This window comes from Fulmarus glacialis, unplaced genomic scaffold (assembly GCF_000690835.1).
Source record: "Fulmarus glacialis isolate BGI_N327 unplaced genomic scaffold, ASM69083v1 scaffold12242, whole genome shotgun sequence".
In the NCBI taxonomy this organism is placed as follows: Eukaryota; Metazoa; Chordata; class Aves; order Procellariiformes; family Procellariidae; genus Fulmarus; species Fulmarus glacialis.
In genome coordinates this window covers 18126-31682 of record NW_009198578.1, presented here as the reverse complement: position 1 = coordinate 31682, position 13557 = coordinate 18126, and the positions used below count along the sequence as shown (strand labels likewise).

Here is a 13557-nt window from a genome sequence, read left to right as displayed (position 1 = left end):
AGGAGTAAGGCACGTCCCTGCCTAAACGCACGCGAATGCGACGCCACCGGCGCAGCGCTGCGTTCAAAGGGGGGAGGCCTCCTCCATGCCACGCTCCAGCACTTTACCGTTGCTCTTTCATTACAGCTGGGAGGGAGGGAGGAAGCCGAGCGCGCCTCAGCCGAGCGGGCGCTTGTGACAGGCTTAACAAACTCACCGAGAGATCCGCTTGGGTAGCTAAGAGGTTTTTATCACTTGACTCACAATAAGAAAAACCCATTTTGAGGGGTTACGAGACTGATTTTTGTCATACCTCACAGCCCACCCTCTGTGACCACTATTTGTGTGTGCCAGAATTTCGGCAATCATTACTGCAGAAATGAACCCATGCATTTCCAAACAAAAACTTGGATCATTTGCGATGCTTTTGAGCATGTGCTTACAGAGCAGAGCTTCTGATTAATAGTTGGTGGCTTGGATTCATAGCGTAAGGTTAATCGGAAGGTGTTAAATCACACATAAGTACGCCCAATAAATAACCAACTGAATTCAGTGGCATTATTTCCAGCAGTCTGCAATTTCAGCTGGAATAGAAATAGGTTGAGAATTTAAATCAAATTAAAAAACAAGGGTGGTGAGATGAGAAGACCACAGTAGGCTTTTTCCAGTTTCAGGACTGCGCTAGCAATCAGCCTGTCAACTACAGTAACAGAGCACGTTTGTATTTTCAAAATTTCTTCAACAGCATGCAAGATGCCTGCGTCTCAGCTCTGGGGAAAGAAGTTCTCTCTCCACATCGCAGGCCTACCCGATAAGCTGCAATGCAAGTTTTCCTACGCTGCCGACAAAGCCTTTCCTCATCGAAGAGGGCATGAAGCTCTCACCCATGCAGCCACGTTTGCCCTATTCGGCAATGCTCTCGCTGCAGCCACAGCTACGGTAGCTTCAGTGCACGGATGCGGGTTAGCTGATGTCACTGTCATCTGCCGCACGTGTCAGGAGCGCAGGACAGACATACACCGAGTTCTTGTACAGTTTAGCTCTGTATCCTTCAGTGACTTTAAATGAAATGGCCAGTACCCTGGCCAGCTGGAGTATTTCTAAACGTTTCTCCAGCTTTAGATTAAAGCTAACGCCCTTTGCTCTGTGTTAAGGGCTATCGGTCGTCTCCTTAGGAGGATTCTTTTTTAATCATATTTTTGAAGAAAAGCCTCGTTGCTCTGTAATGCCTAAAATGTGTATCAGTTCAGCTGGTGGTTTAGAGGGCTTTCTCCACTAGCACGGATTAGAAAAGTTGAAGAGCTACAAAATGTAATACTACACATCAAAGAATAAAAATTGTGCCACGGCCCAGGCTTCACCAGGTGACTATCTCTCCTTCATCTCTTTACTTGCCCGTGCAAAGTCAAAGTGGGGTTCATACTGTCCTCCCACTCCATAATTTGCCACCTGAAAAAGAGAAAGACAGTGCTTGTGAAGAAGAAAGAGGTGGAGACAGAGAACAGGACTTACCCTTCCAAAATCAAAGTGAGGCTCATACTGGCCTCCTACTCCGTAGTTGGCTACCTACAGTGAAAGGAGAAGCACAAAATCTAGTAAAGCAGTATTTTATCCAGACAAGAAAGGGCAAGAATTTGACTGTCATCTACCACCTTCTGACAGGTGAAGTTTAAAAATCAAGCCACAGGAAATTGCAAGTCTCTGTCAGCTAAACCGAATTGTACGCAGCAAAGTCCCCGTGGGTTTATTCACCCGTAGCTCTGACTTCGCCCCGACTCCTCATCAGTGTAGGGCCAGAACCTGACTCTGAGCTTCAGGGTGTCAGCCCTTCAGTCTGCCTTTGCAGTTCTCGGCTGGACACCAGCTCCCAGCAAAGCCGCAGCTGAACCTTCCCTTCCCCAGGGTCAGCTTTCCGTGAGAGCTCTTCCGTCCGCCCCCAGCCGAATGGTGAAGACGTCCTCCCATTTCTGAGCGCCTGCTGCTGTCCGATCGAATGACTCTCAGGCGGTAGAACCTGACCATGAAACTTTTGGAACTCCTGAAGACCTGGACAGCCCCAGGCTCCAAGGAGCCCCAAGATGTTTGGCTACAAGAGCAGCAGCACATCCCAGACTGGCACCGCAAGATGCAGCGTACGCCAGGTAAGGAATCTGGTACTTCCCCAGGGTAGAAAAGTATTTTTCTTCTCTAGAAACTTTACAGGCTATATTCTCTTCAAAATAGGTCATGGCGCTTTTACATCATTCAAGTCCAAATCACTTTTTGATCTCTTATGTCAATAAAGAGGATCCACCGTCCTTTCTGCCAATTGATATTTTTTTTTTTTTGTGTCTCTTCCATGTATTCATAACCTCAATTTTCAACCAGATGCCTAGGCAGTTTACCAGCGGGAGTCCTGCTGGAGTAGCACAGTGGCACAACAGCTTTCAGGAACCACTTTTTAGGTGCCCTGCTTTCTAGGTATTAACGCTTTCTCAGAATCGGTGAAGCGGCTGTTCATTTAAAAGCCTCAAGCAAATGAATAAAAGTACTTCAAAAATAAAACTGACTCAAGTTACAGGCACGGTCACAGTCTTTCCCCCATTACAGAGACACCAGACACACTATTGGCCTTCTAGGACCAAGGATGGGATGGCAAATCTGAACAACCATTCTCTCTCTCCCCCCTTTCCTAAAGTATCAGTCAAGCTAAACTTTTTTCACTCTCACCACAGCAGCAAAGTTTGACCCTGCAGCAATGAAACTCGGTTTTATTAGTAAAAAAATAAAAAGCAATTACACATCCACTTCCACAAAGATCAGGAGTTTCAGTTCTTACTGTTTCCCTCCAGCAACAGAAAGCCATTTCACACTAAAGTAAGCGCTATGCTGCAAAGACAACTTTGTTTCGTCCTCCCCGTGTAAAAAAAAAAAAAACCACTCGTTCTTCCCGTGGCCTGGAATCAAACCAGCCATCAAATTAGCTGCCCGTGGGTTGAATGAGCTTTTGTGGCTACCTCACCGACACGGCCTGAGCGAGCACGGTGCTGCACACAAAGCCAGCCAACAGGAAATGCCCATTGACGGTCACCATCATGCTCGGCCTAACAGTTTACCTGTAGTTCCTCTGCTGTGGAGACATCAAGTCCTGTTAGGTCCTGTATCCTTGTGTTAATGCGAGATACCACAGGGCTTTCATATCCAGACAACCAAGCACTAAGGGGGGGAGGAGTGGGGGGAGAAAAAAAAAAAAATTAATAAAATATGATAGTACTAGGCAGTAGGCTAGCAGTACAAATGCAACATTTGGCTTTACTTCGAATTTGAGATCCCCCCCCCCCGTACTTTTCAAGAATTATTTCCAGGGCATTATGAAGGCCTGCATTTAATAAACGTGTTTTCTAGAAAGAACACTTACAGCACTGGTTTAAGGAAGTTCTAAAACTAAGGGCCTTAATTCCCATGCTGGACTACCAAGAAGAAAATGTTCCAAACAGTGAAATCTGCTTCAACCTGTTTTTTCTAAAACAGGCACAAAACACATTTGCTCTTACACATTCCAAACAGCTAATTTAGATCTCACATTTGATGCACTTTGAAGCAACACTTGGTGAGTTACTTTTTTTAGCGTACACAGCGGCTCTGTGAGCTGGCCTTTCACCTTACTTAACTGTGCAATGATACTAAAAATCATTATGAAAACAATTAAAGAATGCATAAAATGCTTTCCCGTCTAAACCTGGTCAATAATTTCTATCAAAATGGCCTATTATGAATTTGGTGTTTAGCACATGTTTCAGGTACACAATGATTTTTGTAAGGAGGAGGGAACAAGCCAACTTTCTTTTTTTTTTTTTTTAAAATATGTGAGAGGTCAGCCTTGCAGTTCCAAAGGCATCTTCAAAATGTCTGCCTCCTACTGCAAATTAGACCTTTTCAGCTAGAAATACTGCATTTAAAATACTTGGCAAACTAGTCGGCAGGGAAAGGGTATGAACAGGTAGAGAGCAGCAGTTCTACACGAGACTCGCTGCCTTCACCCAGACCCAGTGTAGCATTTTCTACTCTTAAGCGGTTGCTCCTTCTCGAAAGCTGCATGACGGGGAAGCAGCTGTGTCCTCCAGAAGCAGCCACATGCCCAGAATAGCGGTGGCTGGCAGAAAAGGGCACAAGCTCAGTAGAACCGCAGCTCTGCACATCCCCGCTGGGCCCTTGCCAGCCCCGAACACATCCAGTTGCTTACATGGAAACAAGCACACACACGCATTTTTGATCTCTTTACAAGCTAAACATTTTGTTCTTTTTGAAAAAAAATACCAATTTCATCTACCCACTGCCTTTTTTTTTTTTTTTTTTTTAAAAAAACCACTCATCTGCTCCCATGATCTTGTGTTTCTTGCTGCTTTACTTGTCCCGTTCTAGCCCCTGCACCTTCATTTTACCTGCTCCTCTTTTGCCTCTCTCGGCACGCTCAGCACCCTCCCTGGTCCTCTCCTCTGTTTACCGTGGCAGTCCCCTACTAGTCACTAACACGGATGATAGTACTGATGATTTGGGCCCCGTGTGTTCCCCTTTTTTTGCAGGAAAATGGAGACGGCTAGTTCTACCTTTTTTTGCCTAGCAGCTGACTCGGCCTCTTGGGCTCATCAATGGTTCCTGCTGCTTTTACAAGCCAGTTGGACAGAAACACCTATGCCCAGAGCCTAGCTGGCAAGTACATCTTAGTACTTCTACTCAAGTGAACTTTCCCATCTATACACTAACTTTAGGTTGTTTTCTGTAATTAAAAAAATTGTATTTGAAAAAAACCCACCAACACGCTTTACATGGGAGGAACAGTAGCATGACACGTGACACAAGGCACTGACACAGGTTACAGAATCTCTACGAGCATTTTTGTTTTTCTAACTGACAAATAAATTATAGGTAAAAGAAATAAGATTTCTCAAGACAGACTTGCACAAACACATCCCAAGATTCATCCACTTCTGAGCGCTGTTAGTATAAGGAAGTGTTACAATGCAACCTTCTTTGATTTCAGGTGGTGGGAGAAGGCAAAGACTACTTCTATGAAGCGTTTCCCCCCCGCCCCCCAAAAAAAGCAGCTATGCAGCCCCATGCTACGCAGCCGTGTTGAACAGGTAACACCCACAAGCGACCCTAACCTCACACTCAATACACAAGAAAAGCCCCGACACAGCCATCAGCTGCAAAGCGCAGGCTTCAGCTACCTCTGTCCACTCTACGCATAAAGGCTTTAACAAAAAAAAACCACCCAGCACATCATTAAAACCCAAAGAAAGAAAAAAGCAAGCATTCTTCCTCTACTGGTTATTTAGAATTGCAACAAATGCTTTCAACAGGGAGACTACTACATCCTTTCATGGAGGGGAAAGTCCTGTATGTATTTTAGAAATAAAATTAATTGCCCAAGGATACAAAGAAAGTCTTTGAAGGGTGGAGGAAACAGGGAACTGAGACCGTATTTCAAGTGCCAGCCTGTCTGCTGGTGGCTGAGCAAAACTTAGGGGGAGGCGTGCAGCGCTGAACAGTTTCGTGTGAAGAGGTGGCTGAGCAAAACTTAGGGGGAGGCGTGAACAGTTTCGTGTGAAGAACGACAGCGTGATTTAACCCGGTAAGCGTCATGAAATCTGCTTCGGGAGGGCCCGCAGAACCCTGTGCCGATTCTCCAGCATCAGGGGGTCTCCGTGCCCGCTGTGTTTAGGGTGCACAACGAGGGCCTCCTGTTACTGCAGGCTCTGCCTAGTCGCCTTCGCGGAATACAGCAATCTGTCCTCCGCTGTCCTCCTTTGTTGCTCGTCTCAGCCTTGGTCCTTGCTGACACCAAAGTAAGTGCGTGCCTAGTTAAAGACCATTTACAGCAGGTATTCCTTCACACAAAGGAATCTTTTTTCCCTGCTCTTGTCTAGAGGGGAGGGAAAAAAGGGAAAAAAAAAAAAAAAAAAAAAAAAAGACTCCCTCACCAGTGGTATATGTGATGCAGAATTAACAGCCTTAAATTGTGCTCAGCAAATTTTTTTAATATATGCATAGTCCAAGGTTCAGCGCGAGTCAGTGAACACCCACAGCTCTATTCTTCCACGCACGTTGGTTAAATTAGGTTGCTCATCTGACAAGTTAATTTGCATGAAGAGCATTCCATTGTATTTTTTCACCAGTTGACACCTACGAGTCCACTACGGGCAGAAAACTTCCTAACAAAAAGGGACAAGCTTATTTCTGGGAAGTCACAAGCATGGCAGTTTAAGACAATTACAGGAGGATTTGGTATTTTCTTAATAACTACCACACCAGAACCCAAAATTGTTTGAATACAAGGGCATAGTATTTTGGTGTCGTAAAAGTATTGGCTTCGTAGCCATAGTATTTGGCTTTGTAAAAAGACATCCATGAACTAAGCTAACATGTTCTAGAAACTGAAAGAATTTCATTAGCGTGCTGAACTGATGCTGGGGGATTGCTCTTCTTCTTCCTCACACCGAGATCTAGCTTTTAACAACTTTTATATTCATTACGAACAGCTAGCAGTAATTACATTTACTCCTCCCTCTTACAATTCTGTATCAGGTATCATCTTATTAGACATTTCAATAGCACAATACTTATATGCAGAAATAATTTCAGACTAAGCAGTATATCAGGGAAAAAAAAAAAAAACAGACAACTGTCCAGAGCTACATGACATACAAGGGCTTACACGTCCAAAAGCTCGTCTCCTCCGGCTGCACTAGTCGGCCTAGTACCGGACGTTACGCAGGCTCCGTCCTTAGTCTCAGCTACACCAGCACTGCACCGGAGTATTTCAAACACTGCTTTTGTAACAGTCATCGGTCACACGAAACACTGGCATTCATGTTTATAAACTTTCTAAAATGTACTCAGTATGAAAAAAGTGCTAGTCGAGATGCAAGAGGGAGTGAATAAAAGCACCGACTGGTACTTCTGAAGTGGAAACTTCAACATCATACGCTAAAGCTCCGACTGGCTGCTGGGGCGGGGGGGGGCGCAGGGAAGCAGCTTCTTAAAAAGCAGTGTCAGAGTGGCTGAGTTTATTCTGGTCCCGCACACAGCAGCACGGCTCGATGGTGCTCCTCGTGCTGCTGGCAAGGTGCCCCCTTTTATACAGCCTGCCACGTACTGCACAGCGAACAGTAGTCCTCTCAGAGAGAGGAATGCTGTAATTTAGAAGTGCATTTGCTAGGAAAGAATGTTTGAAGGGGGAAAGCAGTCATCTATTAAAAAAATAAAGCAAGCATTTTTTGGTTTTCAGGAGCAATGATTCATCTGGAATCCAAACCAGCTCAAACAGCTCTAACAGAAAGATGTTTCTAGCAGCGGTTCTGCACGGGAAGTTCAGCGATCCAGCATTAGTAACGCGATCCTTCTAAAGCAGCCTGGCTCGGGGTTTGGGGTTTTTGGGGGTGGCTTTTACCTCCTACTATAGATTTAGGTGTCAAGTTCTCGTTTGAAGTATATACATCCTAAACAATCTGCACACGGAGGAATGCAAAGGCAAGGGGAAGCCCGAGAAAGGAAATCCCCCTCCACCCTCGAGTCCATTCCTACCCTCAAAAAATTGCCTTCGCTGACTGCACAATGTGCTGTGCCCCATTTACTCGCATGCCTCTTTGCAGTTCTAATTCCGGTTTCCAGCAAGATAGGGAATTAAAACTCTTAGCTCAGTAAAAGCTGATTTAATTCTGTGAGTTCCTTAGGTACGTTGGAAGGAAGTCCCAGAGTGCCACCGTTTTGAGGACCAAACCTTGAACGTTTGTGGGTCTCGTTCACCAGGTACTAGACACGAGGCTCCGCCCCGGGCTTGCAGCACACCGCTCCGAGGCGGCGGCAGCGCTTCACAGACAATGACTGCCCTTACACTTTATCACAGAGTCCCGAGGCAAGGTATAGCACACGGTTAATTCCGGATTAAAGCCCCAGGAGAAATAGTTGTTTTATCATGTCACAAAGCCAGTAACGAGGTGTTGGCCAACGGGATCTGGCCGCACCAGCGGCTGCACACAGTCACGAGGGAATCGGCTTTTAATGATGGGTGTCATCCAGTACTACTTCTTCTGACTGCGGCATCTGCGATAGTCTTAAGGTGTAACACTTCCCACTAACGAAAAATCAAAACTCTAAATAAAAAGTTCTTTTACTAAGGATCATCTATTTATATAGGGGCCAATTATCTATCTCAATTTCAATTAGTGACCTGGTCACCTGCTCTAATTCCTATTATGAGCACATCAGATTTGACAGAAACCGTGAGGGTACGTTCAAATGGATTAACAAAGTTTCTTCAGTAAACGCCCCAGACTGGTCTGTGTCCCAGAGGACAAAGCCCGAGACTGAATAAATGCTTGCTTTAAAATACGCAGTCACAGATAACAGAGATAGGACACGGACAGGCTTCAGAATTGGAAAAAAAAAAAAAAAAATGCAACACGTGTCAAACAGGCAGACGTGCGTTCCTAAAGTCATTCTGGAGGGGGCCTGTGGAGGTAGCATTAAGGAGCAAACACGTAAGAGCTCACCGGACAATTTCCAAAGGACTCCCGCTGCCTGCATGCGCTCTGATGAGTAAGTCGACCTGCGTGCTGCTCAAGGTGCAAGGCAGTTTTCAACGTGTAAAAATAAAAGCTTTCAACTTCTCGCTACTTGTGACAAGCGTGGCTTTAAGGATCAGACTTCAGCTACAACGGTTTTCTAGTTTCTGTGAGAGTTCTCACCATTCCCCAATCAACCGACCTCTTGTGATCCAGTACTGTGAAACACCTTTATCTTTTTAAAGAAATTCATAGCTAAATAAAAACCCTTAAGCTACCAGCCATCCTAATTTCAATTTTTTTTGTTCAAAGAAGCCGAAAGAACGCTCGTTTTCTATTAAAGCAGCAACTACTTTCGACCATTTAAACAAGGGAAGTCTTTAAAATTATCAACTAGCCGTAATTTGCACTATTCCCACAAAGTGCAGCAGCTCATCAGCGCCTAGTTTTAAGCGAGCATCAACACCGCAGTTCAGCGGCAGAGGTGAGCTACGCAGGCAGCCTTTTCCGCCGTTTGTTAGTGTAAGCAGAACCCCGCGCGGCGCTAACGTTTTAGTACGTTAGTTGCGCTAGACAAGCCGTGCTAAGCAAAAGAGGGCGCTTCCATCTTGGCTACCGCTAAGATTTAGAACTATTTTCTATTTCAGCAGACCGCTTGCTTTGTTACATGACAGGGCGGTTTGCTGCAGGCCATTCTCTTTCTTCTAAAGAGAGACTAAGAATATAAAAGTTACGCAAAATCCTTATTTGCCCCACATTTAGAGACGAAGCGGTACAGTCCCAGAACAGACTTCCTCGGAGTGGGTATACCTTCGGAAGACGTTCCCCTTACCTCTTAGAGACTCTGTAATGTGCTGTGGTCAGTTTCCCAGTCTCAGGGTCATGAACAGTAGCACGGCTCAGCTACAAAAAGAGAAAGGACAAGGGCTTACCCACCTAGTAGGCCGCTTTTTTGCCAAGCCACAGGTGTTTGAAAGGGTTCCGATTGGTCTGGATGGTATGCAATGCTCTTAAATTAGCAATATTAGAAGGGCAACAGAAGCTGTAGCTGCCATGTCCAAATCAAAACAAATTGGTTGGAAAAATTTGGTTAGGTTGTCCTTTCACTTTTTTCCTCCTTTTCGTTTTTTTTTTTCTTTTTCTGTCTTTTTTTGTTTTAAACTAGAGACTTTCTGCAAGTAATTTATGATGCCGAGTTTCGCAGACAATTCCTCTTCACCCAGAAGTTTAACTCCTTTCAGAATTTTGGCTTAACGCTGATGGAATGCGTGGCCAATCTTTAATCACCAGCACTAAAACCGGGGGGGCCGGGCAGGGGGCAGGCGGTTTCTTTTAGAGCCAGCCAATTTTGGAAAACATTGGCTAAATTCAAGACTCGTAGTACTTAATAGACAAGCTGGGAAGAACCAGGAGCCCAGTGAAATCGAGCTTGCGTTCTGCCAGATTTGTGTCAGCAGGAGGTAAAAGAGCCCAGACAGGAGCAGGGGATTATCTCGGACAATGAAATGCTGCGTGACTAACGAGCGCGTGTTTTGCGTGCCGCTCCAGCTGTCACGCACAGTAGGGACTTGAAGCATCTCTTACACGTGTAAAAGCACTTCGAGCGGTCTGCTAGATTTTACAAGGAAAGGGAGGACAATTTTGGGTTGGTGACAAGAGCAAGGGGAAGGGAATATTAAAAAAAAAAACCTTGATTCTACTGAAGGTTTTGTAGCATCACGTATTTTTTACGCCAATCGTAGAGACCTGCTTCTTGTACAGATCATCATTTGAGAACACGCGCTGAGAAGGTGACCGAAAAAAGAAAAAGAGGAAATCAAAATACGCCCCCAGAACTTCTAGCTGAAGGAAAAGACTGAGAAACTCAGCAGTAACAGCCTGTTACAGATCTGCGTGTAATAAAGCGGTGGACTACAAAGCCAAAGTTGTCTTTTTAGACCACCTCTTTTTTCCCCATAATGAGCAGAACTACACACTCATTACAGGCCCAAAACATCTGGCATAGAGCTCTCTTACCTTTTGCTAATTCTGTAATGTGCCGTCTCCAAGGCTCCTGTTATGGGGTTTGAAATGGTGGCTCGCCTCAGCTGTGAAGCGAACCATCAGAATAGTTGCATTACAAAGCACATACTGCATCACAGCAATCCGACCATTCAGAAGCCTAAGGGGAAATGTCACGCAAGCCGCCACGCGAGCCACCCGGCCACCTTTTGCGGTGGTTTTTCTTTTATGGAGGGTGTGGAAATTCATAAAGCGGTGATGGGGAAGGAGGGGGAGTCTCCAATTTGACTAAGAGAGAGTTTTTTAAGGGTTTTGGTTTGTTTTTTGAAACAGAGCGTCAGAGAAGATCACGTTTTCCAGGAAATAACGTTTCCATTTCTGTAGCAAGAAGAACAGCCGTCTGAATAAAGTAAACTAGAAGCTTTCATTTTTTTCATATTGCAACAACTGCTGGAAGCGGTACAGTATTATGGCATGTGTACAATTGGTCCTTTGTTAGCACTCTGTCCTGCACACGTAAGATGAGTTTTACAGTTAAATTGAATCCAGGCAACTTTGAGATCTCGCATAAGCGACAGATGAATAAAACCCTACCCTTTTGATTCCTTCTATACCAAAAGCAGCACTGAAGCGAACTCCTTTAATGCCGACTCCTAACACAAACTAATCGCTTAGCCCACGGACACATTTACATTGTATTCCTAAGTTACACAGAGCTAGAACTCTCGGTTCAAGGCCTTCCTTTCCCTCTGCTGTGCTCCATTTACTTGATGTCATCCATCAATACTCCGATGCAGAACCTTACGTGTGCCATTTAACTTCATTCACGTAACTATCGGACGCTCTCCATCATTCGTAACTGGAAAGCTTCAGTTGCAGAGCCCAAATTTTGGAAGAAGTTCCACATTTTGGAAGTCGAGGCACAAAATGGCATACCAAGTCCCACACTGATTAGAAGTAGTATTTCTCTACTGTTCAAATAAACTGAGTAAATCAAGGCCTCTCCATGCCTACTAGCAAGAACAGGCACCGGGACCTCTGAATACGCTGCCTCTCCTCTCATCCCGTGCAGACGCATGTAAGAATCAAGGCACAAACTACGATTCCAGCGAAACTCCCAAAGCCGAATAATAAGGCTTCATCCTGCCAGCGCAGCAGAAGGCTGGGCACAGATCGGACAGCGCCGTGTTCCGAGAGGCGGCAATGGTAACATCCCCAGCCTTGGGAAGGAGGAGATGACCTTTCAGTCTCAAAAAACACAGTCCTCTCGCTACTAAGCTCTGCAAGGCCTCGGCAGTAGGAAATGTGTGGAACGCTAACCGCATACAGATGCTTCTACATTAATGAACTACGAATCGCCAAGCCTTTACCACGAGCCAAACATTTGATAGGAAAACAACTATCTCCGCAAGTTCAGAAGTTAAAACCACCACGTTCACAGGTTTTTATTTTCAGCGCTGACTCCATAAAGAAGCGATTCAGTCGTATTCCACAGACGTAATGCCAGAGCTTTTGCAGCAGCAAAGGGGCTTAATCATCTACAGGCAAACAACCGGGGCTCTGATTTTTCGACCTGCAGCAAGGCTGCCTGACAGGAGAGCGGGAAGAGATGTTTTACAGGTAAGTAAAGAGAATTGCTTGTACTTCTTGCTTCCAGTTCAGAACGTTACCTCAGAAATACAACGCATCAGCCTTCAGGAAGCTTTAAAATTGCCTTCAGGCTACCTAGTACTCGGCCAAGGACAGCCAAGGTCCTCGATGTGCCCGTGTGTAACCCACTGCTGGTTTACTTTGCAGCAGGCCAAGCTAACCGTTTGTCCTATACTTAATGCACTTGTCCCCCTAATCTCCATTTGCTCAGCTCTCTCTGGACAAAAAGCCATTTAGGCTGAAAACAAAGAAAAAAAGCAGGAAAATTATATTTCTACAAGTTTAAATCTGATTTTAGAAGTAACTAGTAATTGATGGAAAAATAACTCAATTTAACTAACTACATCTTCACGGCACATCTTGAGATGCAGAGTCGCACCAACTGGATACAGAAGGCAACTCCATCAGGTTGCCGATTGCCTTGGACGCTCCAGTTCGCTCTGACAGTTGAGCTGCCCTGGATTATTCTGCGTGCAGAAACAAGAACCTCGGGATCCAGTTTCTGAAACAGGGTTTGATGAGCTGGCATTGTGAATAAAGAAGTGAGTACCACTGGTTAAGTACTGCCCTCTTAAAGCCCTTTCATCTGCAGGCAGCTTCAAAGCCTGGGAGACAGAAGTCAGTTTTATACTGAATGGAGACTACGACCGTTCATTCTTATCTGTACAATAACATGGCATTCCAGGACCAGAGGAATGGCTGCCTTTCCCTAGACGGCATTCTTCTCCATGTCACAACTTTGGCAGACTTAAAACGCAAAAAACACAAAAACCAGAAAACCAAACTTCAAGGCAACCTAACTGCAGCACGTTTGTTTTCTGTTGTAGAACATTCTCCTCCTTATCTGAAACAGCGTGCACCGAAATTGCGTCTGCCGGAAGAGTCTGACAATCCTGCACTGCTGCTACCTGGCGTTCTTAATTACACAGAATTTCCAGCTTCCCCACCGTCTCCTTCAAAGAGCGTGTCGCCAAGAGCTACAAGGTGAGAAAAGCAACGTCTGAGCACACTGCGCACACATCCGCATTCAAGAGGAGACAGAATCGCACACACTCACACAGAAAACTACACACGGAATTTAAGACTCCAAAAGGCAAAGAAGAGTAAGGCATTTACCCTCGGCTTTGCTAGTTCTTTCACAGTTTCGATCTCTTCATCGGAGATGATGTCGAGGAAGCGAACAATTCGAGGTTTGTCCCACTCATCTTCCTGTTTGACAGGGCCCAGAATGTATCTAGGATTCCTGTTTCCGTCATAGTAGCGGCAGAAGAGTCTTTTTTGTCTCCGAGGAGTCTGAAAGCAAGGTGGAGCAAGAGATAATCAGAGAACTTCCACATGACATTAATATCTCTAAGAAGCGGAAGATGTCCTGAGAACAAGA

General features: G+C 45.2%; 1 protein-coding gene across 3 annotated transcripts in view; it reads right to left on the bottom strand.

The window, feature by feature from the left end:
* The window catches only part of P4HA1 (prolyl 4-hydroxylase, alpha polypeptide I), a 27796-nt gene that overhangs the window by 3014 nt on the left and 11225 nt on the right, over positions 1–13557 (bottom strand). The window contains exons 7-10 of one of the 3 annotated variants that reach the window (XM_009572964.1): positions 13293–13469; positions 10542–10612; positions 3075–3174; positions 1492–1545 (exon numbers count right to left, since the gene is read on the bottom strand). In XM_009572964.1, coding sequence (XP_009571259.1) covers positions 1492–1545; positions 3075–3174; positions 10542–10612; positions 13293–13469 — 402 coding nt within the window. Of the gene's footprint in view, positions 1–1491; positions 1546–3074; positions 3175–9357; positions 9429–10541; positions 10613–13292; positions 13470–13557 lie in introns of all 3 variants that reach the window. The other 2 variants (XM_009572963.1, XM_009572965.1) reach the window with 2 other exon arrangements.